Source organism: Mustelus asterias, chromosome 14 (genome assembly GCF_964213995.1).
Source record: "Mustelus asterias chromosome 14, sMusAst1.hap1.1, whole genome shotgun sequence".
NCBI classification, from domain to species: Eukaryota; Metazoa; Chordata; class Chondrichthyes; order Carcharhiniformes; family Triakidae; genus Mustelus; species Mustelus asterias.
This window is the reverse complement of record NC_135814.1, coordinates 82892185-82915942: the sequence shown is the minus strand read 5'-3', so window position 1 is coordinate 82915942 and position 23758 is coordinate 82892185. Positions and strand designations below refer to the sequence as shown.

The 23758-nt window shown below is 42.0% G+C and overlaps 1 protein-coding gene across 4 annotated transcripts in view; it reads left to right on the top strand.

Annotated features, from left to right (window-relative positions):
• Positions 1–20672, top strand: part of pikfyve (phosphoinositide kinase, FYVE finger containing) — a 161840-nt gene extending 141168 nt beyond the window's left edge. For all 4 annotated transcript variants that reach the window (XM_078228705.1, XM_078228703.1, XM_078228706.1 and 1 more), the window contains 6 exons: positions 2663–2839; positions 4742–4845; positions 11620–11748; positions 12162–12423; positions 13989–14063; positions 19386–20672. In XM_078228705.1, coding sequence (XP_078084831.1) covers positions 2663–2839; positions 4742–4845; positions 11620–11748; positions 12162–12423; positions 13989–14063; positions 19386–19501 — 863 coding nt within the window. In that variant the 3' untranslated portion in view covers positions 19502–20672. The remainder of the gene's footprint in view (positions 1–2662; positions 2840–4741; positions 4846–11619; positions 11749–12161; positions 12424–13988; positions 14064–19385) is intronic.
• Positions 20673–23758: the final 3086 nt, after the last annotated feature.

Here is a 23758-nt window from a genome sequence, read left to right as displayed (position 1 = left end):
GACTGGCAACATTTTGGACTTTGCTGATTCCATGAAGCAACTGAAACATTGCTATCTTTTCAAATCCACGGCCGCTACCATCTAGAAAGGCAAGAGCAGCATAGGAACATCACCACCTAGAATGTCCCTTCCAAGCCACTCGCCATCCTGACTTGGAAATATATTGCCATGACTTCACTGTCACTGGGTCAAAATCCTGGAATTCCCTCCCTAACAGCACTATGGCTATATACCTACACCTCATGGACTTCAGCGGTTCAGGAAGGCAGCTCACCATCAACTTCTCGAGGATAATTAGAGATGGCCCATGTCCCTCAATTGTAACACCACAGCCTGAATTTTGAGCTTGTCGGGCACATGTGATCCCGGAAGCGACACAATAGGTGTTTCTGGCTACAATTGGACCCCAACTGTGATTGACGCTGGTTGGCCAATTAACTGGCAGATGACATGAAATGCCTGCTGAGAAGACTCAGCGCTGCAGGGTGGAAGGAGGTTGGCGTCGAGCAGAATGAGGGTGGGTGTTTCCAGCGAGCTCCCTGAAGGCTGGCAGCTGGTGTGGAGTTGCCTCGGGGAGCTGCAGTGCTATATAAATGAAATGAGCTCAAAGAAATGCTGCAAACGGTATTTACATTGCAAATTGAAACAGCTGACAGATCTCATAGGACCTCAGGCTTGGAACATCTTTTATTTTGCATCACCCTGGACATTTAACCCGCCCTGGAACATGTTTGTTGCAAAAACACGAGGCCGCCAGTCCAATTGGCCCGTCTGCCAATGATAAAAGTAGATGGGCCACGTGATATTACCTTCAATTGCTTCTTTAATGGGCTAAATTGCAATTGCCCGCTTATTTATCAGCAGACGCACTTCAGACTTCCACATGTGCCCACCGACCATTATATTGCACTTGAGCGCAATGACATCAGGGCATACTTGCGGCTTCTTGCACGATTTCATATACTTCCAGTTCAGTAATGCACCTGCTCAGTTAATGTAAATGCTGGCCCACCTTTCATGATGTGGAGATGCCGGCGTTGGACTGGGGTGAACACGGTAAGAAGTCTCACAACACCAGGTTAAAGTCCAACAGGTTTATTTGGTAGCAAATACCATAAGCTTTCGGAGCACTGCTCCTTCGTCAGATGGAGTGGAAATGTAGAATTTATATTTTTGATGATTTTAGCCTTCTAGAATTGATCCAATTCTGCTGGCTTCATGAAAATATGCCAAAATTATTACTTTCACTGGCTCAAACTCTTACACTAGACCTCTGCATAAGTATCTTTAATTTCCCCATTTTCAAAATTCGTTCACGGGATGTGAATGTCATTGGCTAGACCCAAATTTGTTCCCAATTTCTAATTGCCCTTGAGAAAGTGGTCAGTTGCTGCCTTGAACTGTTGCTGTCCATGTGGTGTAGGTATACCCACAGTGCTGTTTGGGAGGGAGTTCCAGGATTGATCCCTTGACAGTGAAGGAACTGCGATATAGTTCCAAATCAGGATGCTGGGTGGCTTGGAGGGTAGAATAAAGGTCGCAGGTTTGGAAGGTGCTGTTAAAGGAGCCTTGGTGATCTGCTGCAGTGCATCTTGCAGATGTTGCCACTGTGCATCGGTGGTGGAGGACGAAAGTGAATATTGAAGGTGTTGGTGGGGTGTCAGTCAAGTGGGCTGCTTTGTCTTGAATGATGTGGCATCTTAAGTGTTGTTGGTGTTGCATTCATCAAGGCAAGTGGAGAATAATCCATCAAACTCCTCATTTGTGCTTTGTGGATGGTTGATAGACCTTTGGGGAGTTGGTCAGTGAGCTTCTTGCTGCAGAATTCCCAGCCTCTGACCTGTCCTTGCAGTCATATTATGGCCCAGTTCAGTTTCTGAACAGTGGTAACCCCCAGGATGTTGATTGTGGGGGATTCAGTGATGGTAATGCCATTGAATGTCAAGAAGCAATGGTTAGATTCTCTCTTGTTGGAAATGATCATTTCCCAGCCCTTGTGTGACGCTAACATTACTTACCACTTAGCAACCCAAGCCTGATCTTCTACAAATCTTGCTATATGTTGGCACAGACTGCTTTCTTAACTGAGGAGTTCCAAATGATGCTGAACATTGTGCGATCATCAGCGAGCATCCTCACTTCTGATCTTATGATGGAAGGAAGGTCATTGTTGAAGCCCCTAAACAAAATTAGGCCTTACCTGAGGAAATCCTGTGGCAATGTTCTGGAGCTGAGGTGATTGGCTCTCACAATCACAGCCATCTTTTTTTGTGCTCGGTATGACTCCAAGCAGTGGAGAGCTTTCTGCTTGATTCCCCCTGAAGTTGAGCATTAACTTTGCCAGAGCTCCTTAATGCCATACTCAGCAAAATGCTGCCTTGTAATCAAGGACAGTCTCTCTCACCCTTCTTGCATTCAGCTCCTTCATTGGAGTAAGACTTTAATGAAGTCAGGAGCTTCGTGGCCCTGGCAGAACCCACAGTGTGCATCAGTGAGAAGGTTGATGCTCTGTAATTGCCACTGGAACAGCACTGTTGATGGCAGTAATGGGTTAGTCTTTAGCCAAACAGAGAGCAAAACCACCAAGTGCTTAAACGAAAATCTGACAGCAATTGCCAGTAACCAAGTTTTGTTTATAACGATGTTTCTCTCTTTTGTACAGAATTTTCAGATGCCAACGCTAAGTTTTACTGTCGGATTTATTATGCTGAAGAGTTCCACAAAATGCGAGAAGTGATTTTGGCAAGCAATGAAGATGATTTCATCCGATCTCTGTCTCACTGTGTGCCATGGCAAGCCCGAGGAGGCAAATCAGGAGCTGCTTTTTATGCTACAGAAGGTAAAATAATTTGCTGATTCAGTAAAGTGGGATAAAGAGACTGGGACATTTTTATTGAAACAGGTATGTAAATAGTTAGTAAATCAGTTACTAGTACAATATAGAAAGTACCTTGTGCTGAACTTTGTATCTGAAAAGTGTAGCAAAGTACACTTCAGATAAAATAAATATAAAACAGTAAAATTTTTACAAAACTGGACGCTGAGAGTACAAAACATTTTAAATTTCAGAGATCCTTACAAAAAAATGTAATACTTATAAACTGAGAACGTTTTAAAATTAAGATGATTTCCTGGTTTAAATTTGCATCATTTCTGCTGAATCTTTAAAATTACACATTGTATATCTCTAATGTCTTTCATGACATCACGAAGAACCAAAGTGTTTGTGTGTAAATTTAGCAATATTTTGAAGTATAGTAGCTACTGTGTTAAGCAGGTAAATGCAGAAACCAATTGGCATATAGCAAGGTCCCACAAACAGCAAATGAGATAAGATAACTATTTAATTTGATTTGGTGATATTGGTTGAGGAAGAAATGTTTGCCAAGGTGTTTGGCAAAGATCCTGCTCTTTAAATAGCACCTTGCAATTCTTTGCAATGTAGTATTTAATTTAAAAGATTGCATAAAACAATTGTACATATATCAGAGAAGAATAGAATCAATACAGTGCAGAAGGAGGCCATTCAGTCCATCAAACCTGTACCGACAACAGTCCCACCCAAGCTCTATCCCTGAAATCCCATGTATTTATCTTGCTAATCCTCCTGACACTAAGGGGCAATTTATCATGGCCAATCCATCGAACGCACACATCTTTAAAGTGTGGGAGGAAACCGGAGCACCGGGAGGAAACCCACACAGACACGGGGAGAACGTGCAAACTCCACACACACTCACCTGAGGCCGGAATTAAATCCGGGTCCCCGGTGCTGTGAGGCAGCAGTGCTGACTATAGTGCCACTGTGCAGCCCAAATGTTTGGATAATTGGTGAAAAAGGCTCAAGTCCTATGCATTCATAGAATTGAGGATGTTGGGTGGAGGGACAAGAATTCAATGGGAATTCAAAATGTTCATAGATGTTTAGAAGCGAATAAATTTGTGGAATATCATAGAAACTGACGTCTGAGATGCCCAAATTTTTGCATATTACATATTGCATGGAAATTAGAGCACATAAACATGCCATTCGGCCCATATGGTGCATACTGATCCACACATGCCTTCTCTTGACTTGTTTCATTAAGTCATATTGGCATAATCTTTTATTCCTTTCTGTCTTACAATTAAGAGATTTCTATGTTTTGTAGATTTTTTAAAGTTTTTATTTTTGAAAATACTTGATTTTTTTAAATCATTGTAAATTTTGGCAGTAAATTTATTATGGTCGTTCCATGTGATGTGTACCATACAAATGATACACATGATACAAATGATAGTGGACCCTTCCAGAATGGAGAAATAATGACTGGTCATCCCGTTCATTCACCGTAACTACACAGAAAGTGTATCTACACTTAACTTCACCTTTAGTTGAAAACCCAATTACACTGGAAAACAAGCCGACAAGCCATTGTTCATCTAGTGGTATATCATCAATAGGAGCCGTAGCGGTGCCTTGCAGCCGGTTTAAGTGATTATTCTTTGGGCAAGACCCAATTGACAGTCATATTAACTATGTTGAAGCAAAATAAGAGAAATTGCAGTACTCTGCATTTTTGTTCTACTTTAATTGAAGGTGTAGTTGTAATATTGCATTCAAAACTTATGTTTTTGTTAAGAAATCTTAGTGTATTTTTTAGAAGACTTTATTTCAGTTGTAAGGTGCTTTGCCTTGACTTTAAAGTGCTGTAAAAATCCTCCATGCAACTTTTATCATTTTTTAAAAAATCTTTTCTAGATGACCGCTTTATTCTGAAGCAGATGCCTCGCTTAGAAGTCCAGTCGTTCCTGGACTTTGCACCTCATTATTTTAATTATATCACAACTGCTGTTCAACAAAAGGTAAGTGAGGTTGAAAGTGGGGGATGGGGGTGGATGTTTCTCATTTTCCTGCCAATTCTGCTTCTCGCACAGACCTTTGAATCTATGCTATAACAAAAAATCAGGATATCTGTTTTCTTACAGTCCTTGCCCCAATTGCAGTCAGTGGGTTGTTAACCAATGGAAACTTCGCAATAAAGCCTTTCTTATTGTTCTGATTAGATTGGGAATGACAGACTTTGTTTGTGTGGTGCTAATCTCCATTCACTACACTATCATTTTTGTGTGCTAGATGCACAATTTTACTGCATAATGTTCTTTTAAATTATTACAGTGCTAGTGCTTTTAAAAAACGTCATGCTGAGGTAGTTGAATGTTGGTTCATCAAGACTTCTTCAGACAGTTTGAGCATCTGATTTTGACCATCTTGGAGAGCTATAGATGCAGGTATTTGCTTGTCTGCAGGGGGAAATTGGAGGGTGAGCCATATTGGGAAACTTGCACTCCTCCCAGCATCTACTGACATATCGTGGGCCAGTGCACAGATTATTATTAACACCATTCTCATGTCAAGAATGTTGAAATAAAAGAGTTTTAGACAAATAGAAACTTAACATAATTAATGGGGTAATAATCATTTTCAACAAAGGAAATACTCAGCAGCTTTTTCGAGTTGACTATGACTCTTGGTCAGAACTGAAGGAAGGTAGAACTGTGATGCCATCAAAAGTGAGGAATGAGAAGAAGAAGAAAAGGGAAGGTCTGGGGATAGGGTAGAGGACTGGATTGATTAAATTACAAAGATGTCATGGGACAAAAGGCAATGGGTGTGGTAATGCCCATGGTAAAGACAGAAAACATTTGTCAGTATGTGTGCGAATGCCAGAATAATGAACAGCTCTGTCCTAAAGCAAAAACATGGAAAACAAGCTTCAGTCTGGCTCATGGCAAGAAAGCAAAAATCAAAATGGAGGACAAAGTTCATGGTCTGACATAGTTGAGTCTAGAAATGGCAAATTAGCCATTAGTTCAAATCTGCAGCCTCAAGAAATTACAGTAACTGTATGCAATATTACCAGACAAATGCACCATCTGGTGGAGATGTGTGTGTGGACCTGGACCATTTCACTCTTTGAACTGAAAGCAATTTCGGGAAATGGATACAACCAAAAAAGTTGCTAAAATGTATACAGAAGCTAATTGATTGATGTATACTTCTATCCATTGTTTCCAAACTTATTTTTCTAGAGATTGCAACTTACAGTTTCCAAAATAATTTATCCTATTCCCCAGGTTGGAAGGTACCAAATGTAACACAACTATTTAGGATAGGAGGGAAAGCGAAAAGAGGGAAGACAATTAGCCTGACCTTGGAAGTTGGGAAACTGCTAGTCTATCGGGCATGATAAAAGGGTGCTTAGAAATTGATTATACGACGAGGCAAAGTCAGCACAATTTTATCAGAGGAAAATTATGTTTGGCAAATGTCTTTCAGAAGACATTTGATACATTGCCACCCAAAAGATTGTTACGCAAGACGATTGTAGGTAATATATTAGCTTAGAGTGAGGATTGGTTCATGGACAAAAAATAGAGTCAGAATAAAGACAATAAATGTTGGAAAAACTCAGCAGGTCTGTCAGCATTTGTGGAGAGAGAAACAGAGTTAATAGACGGAATTTTACGAGATCTTTTTCTGAGTGTCCAGCGAGGGTGAAAACGGGAGAGTTACTGATCCATTTCTCGGGTGAGTTTTCACGCCCAATCATATGCACTGAGTCTTTGAAAATATGGGCTAAACCATTTCTGGCCACAAGAGGCAGTGGGCGGGGCCTAATTCACCACACATCGGCAGCTCACACCGGTGCCACAAACTGCACATGCACAGGAAAAGCGGGAGAAAAAACTGACAGAACCTCCCCCCAGCCAGGTACAGCCTCCCCCCTCACCTCCCCCACGGACATCGGGGACCACATCCCCAATATTACTGACCTCCTTACCTCCCAGATCCCTTTGCGTATGGCCCCCTCATCACCCCTCCCCCTCCCCCTCCCAGACCTGATGGCTGACCTGACATGACCCTCTTTCTCCCCTGCTCCTGATCATCACAGAGGCACAAATTCCCCTCCCACCCCCATCAGCACATCTGCAAGTGTTGACTTGGCTTCCCTTCCAATGAAACAAGGCAAACTGCTTTAAACTTGCTGGAATGCTCTAACAGGCACATGACTTGCCCAAACTGCCTGCAGCTAATCTGCCCTAACAAGGGAGAGCTCCATAAAAACCCAAAGGATGGAGACAGACAGGCAGGCAGGCAATGCAGGAAGATGGCCTCAAGGAAGACAGCCCCCCGATTTTCCAATGTTGATCCTGCCAGGTTGCTGGAGGCAAGGCAGGACACCGTCCCAGGGGAAGCGATGGAAATGTAGCCTGGGAGGTGGTGGCATTAGTGCCAGGGCACTGGCCAGGAGAACCGGGAAACAGTGCCGCAAGAAACTGAATGACCTCATCCAGGCAGCAAGGGTGAGTATTTTACCTCATCTAGCATCTTCCCCCTAAATGACTCCCAGATCCCCCACCTCCAGCACACTGTATGCTTTCAACCCCTGACCCCCAAGCACCTCCCTTCTCCCACCCAAGAGTATCACAACTCTTGTCTTCTGAGGGCCACCCTCTAAAACCCTGCAAGACTCGTGCCATCAGATTTTACATGGCTCCTTCTGTCCCCACAGAAGAATACCCATAATTACTGGGAGAGGGCGAAGACAGGGTTTGGTGTGCCTGAGATCTGGGTCCCCCCACCCCTTGAAGAGCGGGCACTGGAGCTTGCACGAGAGAGGGCATGCAGATCATTAGCAACAGCATGGTTGAGCTGGAGCATAGAATTGAGCACCTGCAAATCCTCCACTTGTTTAGAAATCTCAAGTAAGTTGTATGCAGCCCAGAGTCCTCTACCTCCCTTAACCTTGTGTCCAGTGTTGCAGGAAGGGACCCCAATGCACCCAGGCTATCTGGCATCACGGCCCCTACTCCTGCTTCTACCCATCCTGCCCCTGACAGCTCAGAGGAAGCAGGTGAAGGGATCTTTGAGACCTGCTTGTTGATGTCAATGGGGGAGGCCCCTCAATGCACTGCCACTGAGAAAATCAACAAGCTCAAATATTCACTGGCTACAACGGGTGGCATGCATTGGCAGCAACTTACAGCATGTGCCATGACATCTCCAGAACCCACGAGAGATTCCAAGGGTGCGGAGTGGGGAATGGAACCCAAGTGCAGCAACACAGACCCCTAGTGACCAAAGTGCGCGGTGATCAGGGCCTCCCTCGCTGATCGCGCATGCCTGATCCTTGCTGCTGCCAGGCCTCCAAAACCTGGGTGGTGTTGCTTGTCATCATCGTCCTTTTCCTCCTTCTTCTGCTGGGCAGCCTCCTCCCCAGCAATGCCCTGCTGGTTAGTCTCCACATCTTCCTTCTCAAAACGGTCTCCTCACTGCTGCACTAGGTTGTGTAGGGCACTGAACACCACCACAATGCGGGACAATATCAGGGAGCTATATTGGAGGGCTCCACCGGAGCGGTCCAGGCAGCTGAACTGCATTTTGAGGAGCCCTATACATCGCTCCACTATTGAACAGGTGGCGACGTGGGCCTCATTATATTGGGTCTCTGAATCAGTCTCAGGCCTCTGCACAGGCGCTGTCAGCCAATCCGAAGCAGGTACCCCATGTCCTCCATGAGCCCTCCCTGTACCTTGGGCTCCTCCTCAAAGACCTCCGGGACATCAGAACTCCTCGATATGAAGCTGTCATGCACGCTGTCTGGGTGCCTGGCGCACACGAGCATGATATTCAGCTGATGGTCACACACCAATTGCACATTCATTGAATGGAAGTCCTTACTGTTCACAAATCTTGCTGGATTCTTGACCGGGATCTTGAGGGCAATGTGAGTGCAGTCTATAGCCCCCTGCATATTTGGCATCCCCACAATGGCCACAAATCTTGCAACCCAGGTTTCCTGCTGGGCCTGGTCCAGGTCAAATTGGCCAGCCCGGGCATATAGGGCATTCATGACCTCCTTGACACACTTGTGGACGGATAGTTGGGAAATGCCACAAAGGTCTCCACTGGAGGTCTGGAAGGACCCGGAGGCGTAAAGGTTTAAGGTGGCCGTCACTTTCACAGCCACTGGGAGTGGGTGGTCCTAGGTGCCAGATCCTGCAATAAATGGCACAGGTGTTGCACTGTCTCCTTTCGGAGCTGGAGCCATCGGTGGCATGTGATGTCCGACGGTTGCTCAAAGGACACTCGCGTGCGGAACTGGCGGGGTCTCTGCTCCCTCCTTCTCCTGCCACCCCCCCTCCTCGGGGCGAATGGCAGCATGTCCTGCCTCCAGCGGCCGTCTCCCTCTACTCCTGCAAATGGTAAGTCCTGGGCCTCCTCTGCTCACAATTCATCCTCCTGTTCCTCCTCCTCAGCTCCAGCAGCAACCAAAAGGACAGCAAGATCAATGGGTTGCATTGCAAAAGTCATCTCGTTAATCTGAAGGGAGGGGGGGAATTTGTTGAAGGGGAGAAACAGATAGGGAGGTTAAAGAACTCAGCTTGCCCCCAGCCTAGCAACACACACTCTCCATACCCCCCCACAGACCCCCAGCAACACACACACCTTCAAACCACCCCCCCCCCCAGCAACAAACACTCCCCATACCTCCCCCCACAGACCTCCAGAACACATACTCCCTTAAACTCCCCACAGACCCCCAGCAACGCACAGTCCATACCCCCCCCCCCCAACACAGATCCCAGAATGGCAACACAGCACCCCCCCCCCCCCCCCCCCCCAATCCCCTATTCCCCCTCACTCACAAACACACACCCAGAACCCATGCAGTAGTGGCCACAGACAGTGCTGCTTGACAAGTCCTGAAGCTGCAGCACTGCCACTAGGACCCAGAGTCAGCGCTAAGACCTGAAGTCAGCGCTCTGATCCGGGTCCGTTCTGAGAGTCCGGGGTTGGACCCCATGAACAACAACAGCCCCCCACACATACTCGCAGGCCCCCCCGACATGAAACGCATTATGTCTGCCACAAAACAACCCCCCCCCCCGAGCAGCACGGAGCAATTTGAACGCAGAGACTTAGCTCCTTGCTCACCCTTACTGCTCAAGCACCTGAATCAGACTTTAATATCTGAGGTGTTTTCCTGACTGATCCGGCTGCAGCGAACGAGTGGTTAAGGCGGGTGAGCTGGGACGATCAGGAGTGAAGCTTGCTAATTACATTGTGATGAATGCAAAAAAATGCAAATTGACGTTTCACCTGTTTTGGGCAGACTCTTGATCGTGCTGAATTTTATTTCTCGGTAAAATGGGAATGGCGCGAAAATGGGCACCATTCCCACCAGCCGCATCATGCCTGATTTTACGAAATTTTCCTGTCGCAAAACAGGTGCAGTGAGGTCATAAAGTTCTGCCCAATGTTTTGAGTCCCTACGACGCTTCATCAGAGCGGAGCAGAGTCACACGGGCTTAAAACATTAGGGGCAACCTTGAGCCTGCACATTCTGTCCGTGGGATCAGTGGTCAGGGCTCAAGATCTGGCACAACCCAGAAATCGCGAATCTTGCTGGCGAAATCGCGATTTCTGATTTTCACCATCCCTCACTGGTAAGATTCCGCCCACTACTGTTTCTCTCTCCACAAATTTTGCCAGACTTATTGAGTTCTTCAAGCATTTTCAGATTTCCAGCATCCACAGTTTTTTGCATTTATGTCAGAATGAAGGGATAACTTATGAATTGGCAGGTTGGATGTTGTGGGTGCTGCACGGGTCGGTGTTTGGATCTCAGCTATGTACAATATATATCAATGAACTAGATGAGGGCGCTGAATATAATGTATCCAAGTTTGCTGATGATACATAACTAGAGAAAGTAAAGTGTGAAGATAACTCAAAGAGGCTGTAGAGGGATACAGACTGGTTAAGCGAGTGTGTCAGAGGGTGATGAATGGATGAATGTGACAAATGTGAGATTATGCATTTTGGTCAGAAAATTAAAAAGGAAACATTTTTTTAAAAGCAAGAGACCAGTAAATGTTAATGTGCAGAGATACATGGATGTTTTTATACACGATTCACAAAGTTAAATATAGTGGTGCAGCAAACTAGGAAGTGTGACTTTATTGCAAGGAGTTGGGTGTACAAGAGTAAGGCAGTCTTGCTGCAATCATATCGAGCTTTGGTGATACTGTACCTGGAGAACTGTGTGCAGTTTGTTTTCCTTAGTTCACAAGATTGATTGCTGGGATGATGCAGTTACCCTATGAGGAGAGATTGAATATTCTTTGGAGTTCAGTAATAAGAGAGGAGATGTCATTGAAACATACAAGATTTTGAGAGGGTTTGACATCTAGGAGGCTGCATCCCCTGGCCAGAGAGTCTGGAACTAGAAATAAAGTAAGAATAAAGAGTTGACCACTTCGGACTGAGATGGGGAAAGATTCCTTCACTCAGTGTGGTGAATCTTTGGTACACTCTACCCCAGCAGTTTGTGGATGTTCAATTTTTGAGAATCTTCAACACAGAGCTCAAAATATTTTTGGGCACTCAGAGAATGATGTGATTTAGGGGTTAGGGTGGGAAAGTAGTGTTGATGAAGATCACCTATGATTTTATTGAATGGTAGAGGAGGCTTAAAAGGATGTATAGCCTATTCCTATTTCTTGTATAGTATCAAATCACTTGCTTTAAATTGGATATCCAATTTATTTTCTTTCCTCCCTAAAATACAGAGACCTACTGCATTAGCAAAAATTCTAGGGGTGTATCGTATTGGCTACAAAAACTCTCAGAATAATACAGAGAAGAAACTTGATCTGTTAGTTATGGAGAATCTCTTTTATGGGAGAAAAATGGCTCAGGTATGTGGCATGAGCAAATGATTCTAGTTTATATTCAAATGTTGTTTTACTTCAAAATTATTTTGTAAAACATTGTAAACTAGATAATGGTAAAGAATTGGGAAATGAAGATGATTCCTATGACCCACCTATGTAGAAATGCAATATAATGGTTTAGAGTTAATAGAGTTTCTAGTTGATTCTGAGCCATTGAATAGGAGTAGCATGATATTTCTAAAGATCACCAAGTTTAAATTGGAAAAACAGTACTGATAACACAACAATCTTTTCTTTGGATTACCTTGTATGACAAGCTAATGACCAATCCAGGTAGCATTTTAAATGTTGTAGTTCCAGCACTAGACTATGAGTTATTTATTTTCTGAATCCAAACCTTTGCATTTTTGAGTTTAACTAATTTATTTTCCCTGCAGGTTTTTGATTTAAAAGGTTCTTTAAGGAATCGAAATGTTAAAACTGAAACTGGAAAAGAGACGTGTGATGTTGTATTACTAGACGAAAACCTATTAAAAATGATTCGTGATAACCCTCTTTATATTCGATCACACTGCAAGGCAGTGCTGCGAGCATCCATTCATAGTGATGCATATTTTCTGTCGAGCCACCTCATCATTGACTATTCCCTGCTTGTGGGCAGAGATGACATTACAAATGAATTGGTTGTTGGAATTATTGGTAAGTGGAATAGAAAGTAATTTATGGTCCTGAACATACTTCATTTACCGCAGCACCATTCACCACAGCACAATGTGGACATGGTTATCACTACAAGAGGGGAGAGAATACAATGAGGTGAACACAGTGGTACAGGATGACAACTCTTCTCTCATTCAGGGAAGATGACTTGTCCTTTCTCAATAACCATTTTATAATTAGCTGATTTCAACATGAAAATAAATAGGAACCCACAGTGGAGTAAAATAGAAAATTTACAGCACAGAGGGGGGCCACTCTGCCCATTGTATCTGTGGTAGCCAAAACACAACCATCCAGTCTAACCCCACTTTCCATTTCTTGGTCCATAATACTAAGTGTGGACCATCGCCTAAATGAAAATTCTCCAATTCTTCTGCCACTTAATTACATCTATGCCCTTGGTTATTGGCAATGCTACTTCAGGAAGAAAAACACTTTGTAATTTTACTTGCGTCTAATAAATCTTGCCTCAGCATCCTTGTTTTCAAAGAAAACAACCCAAGCCTATCCAAATCTACCCAATCCCCATATCTAGAATTCTCCAGTCCTAGCAATATCTTCATAAATCACCTCTGTACCTGCGCCTGTGTGATCATCTCATTTGTCTAATGCAATGACAGAACTGTACACAACACTATGGTTTTATTAGTGTTTCATACCGTTCTTTCTTAAACTCCCTGCTTTTGCATTCTGTGCCTCTGCTCATAAAGGAAAGTATCCCATTTGTCACCCTCTCCACCTTCTTTCCCTGTACTGCCACCTTATTCCAACCATTATTCATGTAAATTGAGTCTGTGTCTTTATATGCCCTGTTTGTGAACAGAATTCCCACTCACCTGAAGAAGGGGCTTGGAACTCCGAAAGCTTGTGTGGCTTTTGCTACCAAATAAACCTGTTGGACTTTAACCTGGTGTTGTTAAACTCCTTACTGTGTTTACCCCAGTCCAACGCCAGCATCTCCACATCATCACTGCCACTTTCAGGCAACTATGGTCAAGCACCCCCAAGATCCTCTATTACTCTGCACTTCTCCATTCTGACTGTTTATTGAATATTCCCTTGGAAGTGGTAGGGCAAAACAAGATATTATCTCACACATCTGTGGATTGAATTCCACTTCCCACTTTATCTGCCCATCTAGACTTCCTGCAGTATTGCGATTTTAGTCATGGGCATAAACTTCAATTATTTGTCTTATCCTATCGTGTATGCTCTTTGACCAAGGACTGTAGACTTGGGAGTTCCACTTTTCTTTGTGGGAACATGTTTGTCATGAATCTCCTCTGTCTGATTCTTGCATGATTCCTTCTGCTCTGACACTAATTTGCCTTCCAATCCACTTTGCAAATCACATCTCAGCTTAATAAAATTGGCCTCTGCCCACTTCTGGTCTATCTTTATCTTTTTCCATTGTACATAATGCACTGCAAATTCAACTACTTTTTTTTAATTCATTTTGCAGGAACAGTAAAAATGCAAAGAAAACTTATGTGGCTTATTTTCCTCAAATCCCCTCCCTGACTCAATTCTTTTGGTTTATTTAGATTATATCAGGACTTTTACTTGGGATAAAAAACTTGAAATGGTTGTAAAATCTACAGGAATCTTAGGTGGACAAGGTAAGTCTGTATGTAAATAGTTGTTTGTCGCCATTGTGTACAAGTTATTGAAGAAAAGAATGACAAAATATCCTACAAGATTATAGACCTTGAAGAAAAATGTAGCTGGGAAGCAAAAAAGCGTTTTTGTTCTAATTATATTTTCATATTTGCCTGTTTTCCTTTTCCAAGAACATGATTTTGTTGATAAATCATGAAGCATTGTGCATATTATCCCAACTTTCAGCAAAATAGCATGTAGTTGACTATACTCTAACTTTCTGAGCTTACTTGGAACCATTTACTGTTTGTCCTTGCTGCCCAGTAAAACATCTTTTGCTGTTCTGTGTCACAGTTATAAATATAAGAGCAACATTCTCACTGCTGTGAATCTTGCACTTAATTTATTTCATGTTGTTATACTTGTGTTGCATTTAACCGTAAATTATCATCAGTTAAAACATCATCTGTTAAACAATCCATGTTCTGTAGACTAGTTTTGTGGGGATTGTCTGCATGCTGCACTGTTAGTGTGCATGATATGTTTTTGATCTTTTCAGCCTCCCTTACTGTGTGAATTGTTTCAGCTTTCATATTTTACATTACTACCATGGGTGAGTTCTAGCTCCCCATACCTTCAAACTGTTTTCTGAAGCATATCTGACCAAAAAAAGAAACCTTTTCCATTAATTACATTATTTTGATTTGATTTATTATTGTCACATATCTTAGTATACAGTGAAAGGTATTGTTTCTGGCGCGTTATACAGGCAAAGCGTACCGTACATAGAGTGAGAAAGGAGAGAGCGCAGAATGTAGTGTTACAGTCATAGCTGGGTGTAGAAAAAATAAAGCATTGTTAGAGAGTTTAAAGGAGTTAGAATAAAGTTTTAGAAGCATAGAACGAGAGTAAAAAATAGAATGAGAGGGTATGCTGACATGAAGTCGCCACGCTCCAGCACCATCTTGTTAAGCTATTGGAATTTATACTCTACGTCCAAGGTCGATCTAATTTCTTCCTGCTGGTCCAACTTAACATTTCCTCTGAGCAATGCAGGTTGAATAATGTCCTATTGATGTGCTGGCCTATGGATGCTGTGACAGAATTCAATTAGTAATGCTATACTATAAACTTAGACCAAAATACTTCAATTTTTTATCATAGTGTTGACATTGCATTTTGCTTGACTGCCTTCATGCAGATTAGTTTTGTAGATTTTTTACTTGAAAGTATTCATTATGATTGTTACCCTCCATCTAGAATTTAAGGAGTGCCACTCAAGTTTTTAAGCAACTCTTGCCAAAGCCTGTAAGAAAATTTTTTAAATATTCATGTCTTTGTGTCACAGATATTGGCAAAAGTTAATTGAAAATTGGAATGGAACGTAAACATTGATTGTGCTGAATAGCCTGTTACTTTGATTTGATTTGGATTTATTATTGTCACATGTATTAGCATACAATGAAAAGTATCGTTTCTTGCGTGCTATACAAACAAAGCATACCGTTCATAGAGAAGGAAACGAGAGGGTGCAGAATGTAATGTTACAGTCATAGCTAGGGTGAAGAGAAAGATCAACTTAATGCAAGGTAAGTCCATTCAAAAGTCTGACAGCAGCAGGGAAGAAGCTGTTCTTGAGTTGGTTGGTACGTGACCTCAGACTTTTGTATAATTTTCCCGATGGAAGAAGGTGGAAGAGAGAATCTGCGGGTTGCGTGGGGTCTTTAATTATGCTGGCTGCTTTGCCGAGGCAGGGGGAAGTGTAGGCAGAGTCAGTGGATGGAGTGTGTGATGGATTGGGCTACATTCACAACCTTTTGTAGTTCCTTGCGGTCTTGGGCAGAGCAGGAGCCATACCAAGCTGTGATACAACCAAAAAGAATGCTTTCTATGGTGCATGTGTAAAAGTTGATGAGAGTCGTAGCTGACATGCCAAATTTCCTTAGTCTTCTGAGAAAGTAGAGGCGTTAGTGGGCTTTCTTAACTATAGTGTCGGCATGGGGGGACCAAGACAGGTTATTGGTGATCTGGACACCTAAAAACTTGAAGCTCTCGACCCTTTCTACTCCATCCCTGTTGATGTAGACTGGGGCATGTTCTCCTTTACGCTTCCTGAAGTCAATGACAATCCCCTTTGTTTTGTTGACATTAAGGGAGAGATTATTGTTGCTGCAGCAGTTCACCAGATTCTCTATCTCATTCCTGTACTCTGTCTCATCATTGTTTGAGATCCGACCCACTTGAAAATCGAATTGGAGGGGAATTTGGCCACACAGTCATAGGTGTATAAGGAATATAGTAGGGGGCTGAGAACACAGCCTTGTGCAGCACCGGTATTGAGGATGATCGTGGAGGAGGTGTCCAGTAAGGAGGTATCCTTACTAATTGTGATCTGTGAGTTAGGCAGTTCAGGATCCAGTTGCAGAGGGAGGTGCCGAGGCCCAGGTCACGAAGTTTGGAGATGAGTTTCGTGGGAATAATGGTGTTGAAGGCTGAGCTGTAGTCAATAAATAGGAGTCTGCTTATACTCAACGTAAGGCCTTGGTCTCCGTGACCTAAACTCTATCTGATTCACTGCATTTGAGTGGGTTTGATGATGCAATTTCTCACTTTGTAATTTTGACACTGTGGTTCCATTTATTTATTAGCATGTATTCCTTTGGAAATTCCCATAATCCCTTCACTTTAATTATTCTGTCAGTGTGGAAAATAACAAAGTATTATACAAAGCTTGTAGAAAGTGTAAAGAGACTTCTGGTACTTGCATTATAAAGTATAGTAGTAATGAATAGTAAATACCCAAGTCTATTATTTTGGCAACTTTTTCTGTATCTATGCAATGTATGATGCAGATTAGCTTAAAGTTTATTGGGTAATGAGAGTTTTTTCTTGTAATAATTTCAGATCTATAGATATTAAAGCCAATTAAGTACCTTCGTTCTGATACTAGTTTTCTTATGTTGAACAGTGAAAATCTTGTACTATATCTGTTTATAAAACATCGCAATATTGAGTATCACTGAAAAAATCCATTTGAAGCTTTTCCTCTTGCACTCAGCAGGACAATGCGCAAGAATGCCAATGTCAAGTGAAACAACAACTTTATACTGTATGAGAAGAAGGTGCTGATTGGTTGGCAAGTGGACTCTGTTTAGTAGAGGCATTGCCATGGAGATGTCAGTCACCAGTCGATGGTGACTGACAGTTAACTGCCAAGCATAGTTTGAAATTTAAAGACATTGCCCTGTGGAATGAACCAGCAAATGGCTATCACTTGTATTGCTTAGTTTAACTTGATGCAATATGTATACATATTCTTTCTTGCTGCGAAGGACAGGGCCCAGTCTATGTAGTTTCCAGTACACACATGCACCACACACAAGCCCAACTGGCAATCATAAATTGGTTGTCAGCATAATGTTTAGCACACTGAGGATTATTTCTCAAATGGTGTCTAATGGCAGAATCATACTCAATGTTGGACACTGCGTTTTGTATTTTCCAATAGCAAACTGATTGGGTACAGTCTACCTTTTCCATTGCGAACAGCGGGAAGGACATGCTGTTTGATATGATCCACCAGTCTTTAAGATGTACTGCCCGCATACTGAGCATCACATGGGTGTTGAAATTCATATAGCACATTATTCATTGTGTGATAGGAAGAACGTCTGTTTGGCTTGATGGCCAAATACCACTCGTGTTGTTACTCCATAGTGACAGCGTGAAACAGCTAGCCTCACCTGCTGCTCAAATTTTTCAGATACCTTTCCCTTCCTGGATAATCTGAGATAGACCTTATCAGGGCTGAATGTGATGGCCTTAGGCCTGTTCATGTGATATACAGCGCAGAATGATCTGATCGGTGCAACCATTATCCTGCAGGAAGTCTTTGATGCATCCTATTTCAGCTTCACGCTTGGACAGTGAAAAAATGGTTCAGACCCTATTTACGAGATTGCTGATAAGCCCAATCTTATAGCACATAGAACTGTAAGAATCTCAATTCGTGTATTGACCAGTGAAGATAGGCTAGCGGTAACCCATGGTCGAGAACCCACTGGCAGATTTCTCAACTAGTATGTCAAGGAAAAGGAGTTAATTTAACTGCTCAATTTCAATGGTGAATTTGTATGCAAGATGGAGCCCATTAAGACTTGCGAGGAAATAATTACATGCTGCTGCAAATCTAAATATAGCAAAAGTATAATGCATATATCGGAAATATGCTAGGAGTAGGAGGTCAGGTGTCATTCCATCGAAGTCATTCCATGGAACCCAACAAAGATGATTATGAGAGCTGAGCCTAGAAAAGATCCCATGGCAACACCATCTATTTGGACATTTAGGTGTTGTTAAAGCTGAGCTCAACTCTGAGTTTGTAAACTCAATGAATATTTAGGCATGCAATGGTGACGGATCTAAATTGCCATGATATAGTTCTGTAGCACAAATATCAATGGCTTTCTGACGTTGAACACTTGTGAATAGACTAGAAATGTCAAAACACATTCTGTCTATCTCACAAATGAGTAATGTCGCATATGAATTTCAGTGCCATTGTGATGCTAGATATCTAGGCTGTACATCCCAAAGAATGGCAAATTGTATCAAACAGCATGTCCCCTATGCTGTTCACAATGAGCAAAGTACAGATCGAACCCAAACAGTCTGCGCTTGCAAAATATAGGCTGGAATTTTACCGTTCTGCCCGCCACAGGAATCACAGCAGACGAGAGGCGGACCATGGAAAGGTCCGTTGACCTCAGGCGGGATTTTACTGTTGAAGGACAAGTGAGGCCCTAAAATCCCAACCATAGTGTCCAATATTAGATGAAATTCTGCAACTCGACAACATTTGCTAAATAATTCACAGTGCGCTCAAAATTACACTGACTACCAATTTAAGATTGTCAGTTGAGTTCGCAGTGTGGCACATTTGTGTGTACTGAGAGCTACACATATTAATAGACAAGGCCCTGTTCTTTGCAGATAAAAAGGACATATGTACAGATTGTGCCTGTTTCAGCTAAACAAAATAGTGATAGCCATTCACTGGTTAATTCCACAGGGCAATGCCTTAGCCTGCCAGAGTCAAGCTGCCTGGTTTAAATTTTAAACAGTACTTGGCAGTTAACTGTCAGTCAACATTAACTGGTGCATTCTCCTTGCCAACCAATCCATATCGGTATCGGTATCAACAATCAATATTTCATATCGATATTCTTGCGATTGTCCTGATGAGTGCAAAATGAAAAGCCTCGACAAAATGTCTTTTTTCAGCAATACTAAAATTCTGTACTGCCAAACAACTATTACAATATTGCTACTTTTTCACGCAGGGAAAATGCCAACTGTGGTTTCTCCAGAACTTTATAGAACTAGGTTCTGTGAAGCAATGGACAAGTATTTCCTGAAAGTCCCAGAACACTGGACAGGCCTGGGTGTGAGCTGCTGAAAAGACGGGCAGCATTCTGGACATTGACGGGTTAAACTGCCTAACAACATCACTGAAGATATGCCACGGAAAGGGCGCATATGTGGATTGTTCATTTGAAAGGAAACTGATTCCATGGACAGCACTGAGTCAGAAAACACTGTATATATAATGGGTTTCATTACAGTATTACATCAGAACAGAAAGAGAACTTGCCAGTTTCAGTGGGAAAACAAACTCTAAATTTTTAGGTTTATTTTGTGTGGATGAAAACTACTGTTTCATAAATGGCCCTATTTGAGGGATATGAATGAGACCTGCAAAACTTGAACTATATTTCCACTTTGACATGCTTAAAATAAAGCATTATTAGATAATGCAAGTCATTGAGGGTTTACCTTACAAAAAGCACAAAGTGCTTATCTCAAATAAATATTTCAATATATGTATACTTACACTGTAGATGCTCTTTATAATACCTTTGTGAGCTATAGGGAAAGCATGTATTAAATGGGGTATTGTACATAGATTGCCAGACTCTGGGATCTATAAAAATACTTGTTATTTCAGTGTTCATATCTTAAGAGTATACTGCCTGTAAATAGAAGATTGGATAGGTTTCAGTGTTGATGTAACACTCCCATTGCAATATGTAACTGCAGAGCTGCAGAATTAGAATCATGTATTCAAATTTCAGAACTGTTGCCATGAATTTTAATCCTGCAGTATTTTTCCCAGTGGTGCACTTTGTAAATCTTTTTTCTAACACGGGTACAGGTAGATTTGTAAATAGAAAATGCTGAAACTGGCAAATTGTGTTTTGGGTTTTTTTGCATTCCAAATTCATGCAAGTGTCTTTATATAACAAGTAACTTGAAAGAATTATAATTCAGGCTAATTTGACAACTGTTCGTGATGCACTTTGAAAAGTTGTTTTTGATCATGTTTGGAAACAGACGCAGTGTCCAACACATCTGGAATTTGAATTCACTATGGGATAAAATTCATTTTAGAGGATTGTCTAAGAGAAAATAAATATCACCAAAACTATCTCTGGAGCACTAACGTATAATAAATCTTCAAATTCTACAAGGTGTTTTATAATGCTCAAAATGTGTTGTTATTTGAGACCATGTTGGTACTTCTGAAAATAACTGTGCTAATGGATATTACAATAAAATATGAAGAACAATGCTATGTTGGTGCATTTTTCACAATATACCATTTACTATTTAGGCCACATGTAGTGTCAATTTATTAAATTGCTTTATTTTGTGGAGATAATGAAACAAATTATTGATTAAAAAAATACTGTGGATGCTGGAGATCTGAAATAAAAACAAGATGCTGGAAAATCCCAGCAGTTCCAAAGACGAGTCATGTTAAACTCAAAACATTAACTCTGCTTCTCTGTCCACAGATGCTGTTAGACCTGCTGAGTTTTTCCAGCATTTTGTTTTAATTCAAATTATTTAAATTTGGCTGGATTTTTCAAACGTTGAAAGGATAAATATTTCAAACTCACTTGTGGGTTTTTTGCTAGTTGCTTGAATTCTGTGTCAATAACCCCACTCTTGCACTAGAAGTGCGATTTAGAATAGAGTGTTGGGAATTGGGTAATTAATGGAGTAAGGAAAGAAGGAGATGCTCTTTGCTTTTGTTTCCTGATTTTCTTATCCTGCAGGAAATGGCCTTAATCTGCTTCAGAATAGGAAACTTGTTATTTGGCAAGTTTCTGGTAAGTGACTATGGTTTTGCCTATCCCTAAGGTTCAACATAGTCTAATATCGGGTGGTAAGGTTAATTTAAAAAGTAAAATATAAAATTGAATAAAATAATTAATTAGAGCACATTAAAGATGGCAGGACAGGTGATGTGTTGCAGCTGCAGCATGTGGGAGCTCCTGGATGTCATTTTGATCCAGGACAAATCTGCAGTTAAATGTTTGAAGTTCGAGCAGCTTTGGCTCAGAGTTTGAGCTGAAGGCTGAACTACAGACACTGCGACACATCAAGGAGGTGGAAAGTTACCACGAGACAGTTACACCTCTAAAGGCAGAGTCTTCTGATTTAGTCAAAGATAGGAGAATGTGACTACAAGTGAGGCAGATAAGAGGACTCTGAGGGATGGAGCACAGAAGTCTCAGCCTTTAGAATTGGTTAAAGTTTGTTTATTAGTGTCACAAGTAGGTTTACATTAACACTGCAATGATGTTACTGAGAAAACTGTCCAACAGGCTTGAGGTCTTTTCAGCTTGTTTGGGTGAAATGGAAGTTGCAGTGTGAGTGAGCTAACTGAACATGGCATCATAGTACAGGAAGCCATTCAAGTGCGGGGGAACAAAAATGAATGGAGTGATAGCAGGGGATGGTACAGTCAAAGAGATTGACACTGTTCTCTGCAGCAAAAAGCATGAGTTCAGATGGCAATGGCAGTGTTGCCTGCCCAATGCCAAGATTCGGGACATCTGCTCAAGGCTGGAGAGAAACTTAAAGTGGGAGGACACAGTTGTCGGGGTCAAGTCCATGTAGGTATGAATGACATTGGCAGGACAAAGGAGGAGATTTTACATTGTCAGTATGACAAATTAAGAAGCAGAACTTCAACGGTCATAATCTCTGGATGATTATCTGAGCCACGTGCAAATAGGCATAGGACCAATCATTCACAATCGTTGAATGTGTGACTCAAAGACTGGTGTGGGAGAAGTGGGTTTTGGTTCATGGTACACTGACACCAGTACCGGGGCAAGTGGAATCTGTATCTTTGGAATGGTCTACCCAAACATGCTGGTGTTCACGTGTACCACATAACTAGGGAAGTAGAGAGGGTTTTCGATTAAATCGTGGGGGCAAAGGCTTAAAATTGGGAAAATGTGTTAAATCAAAGAGCAGAGACAAGGGAAAGATATTACAAGAAATGAAAAACAGATTGTGATGATGGAGGGATAGTGAGCACAAATCTAACAGTAAATCAACAGATGAGCCTAGAGGTTATCTTTTAAAAAATGATAAAAGATAAAACTAAAACCTTATCTGAATGCTTATGGCATTCAAAACCAAAAAGATGAGCTGAGAGAGTATATAGAAATGAATGAGTACGATTTGATACTCATTATGGAGACATGCCGCAGCAGGGTGTGGATTGGGATCTGAATATGAAAGGATTCACGATATTTAGGAACGACAGGAAACGAGGGTAAGGTGGAGAGATGGCTCCGTTAAAGATGATGTTAGAACAATACAGAGGGAGGATATAAGTTCAGGAAACCAGCCTGTGGAAACGTTTTGGGTAGAAATGAAAAAGGTAAAAAGAAGTCACTTGTGGAAGTCATGTACAGGCCCACTAACAGTAACCACATGGTAGGGTGGAGAGAAAGGAAGAAATAATTGGAGCTTGTCAGAAAGGTACAGCGATAACCTTAGAAGATTTTAACATGCATATAGACTGGAAAAATCTGATGAGCATAGGTAGCCTCGAGGAGGAGTTAAGGATAGTGGAACAGCATGCTCTGGAGTCAACAAGAGAGCAGGCTATACTAGACTTGGATTTGTCCAGTGGGATGGGCATAATTAATGATCTCATCGTGAAGGCGGCCCTAGGAAGTAGTGACCATAATATGATTGAATTTTATATTCAGTTTGAGGGAGAGAGGAGTGGGGGCAGAATCATAGGAGAATTTGGCAGAGTGTCAGTTCTGGTGAGAAAACTGGCGTAAAACTCTCCAGCTCCACTGGCCAGTTTTCTCTCCAGATCTTGTCACTTTAACTGTCAAAAAAAAAGTGTGCGTGGTTTGCTTCGTCACTCTGGCGAGGCGGGGACTCTTAGAGCTAGGAAATGACTCCACTGAGATCAGGGTGCCATTCTTACAGGGAAAGATCACAAACAAAAATTAATACCCCCCCCCCCCACCCCCCACGGAGGTACCTGTGGTCTATACTGACCTTTGTGCCCCTGGGGGGGGGGATCCCCTCTATGTTTACATATTGGTGAATCTGTTGTAAACGTCACGTTGGCGAGGTTTAAAAATCTTGTAAGGTGGGAAGAATCTGGCGAGGGGGTCTTTAATTACATTTAATATATGCATTAATGAAAGTTGCAATTTCCAGGTTTCGCCAGATCTTGAGCCGCTGCTGGCGATCTCAGAGTGTGTGGACTCAAGATCCCGCCCATATTTTTAAACTTAAGTAAGGACAATTATGATGGTATTAAAGCTAAGGTGGCTAAAGTAAATTGGCAAATTAAAGTGACAAACATTTAAGGGGATATTTCAGAATG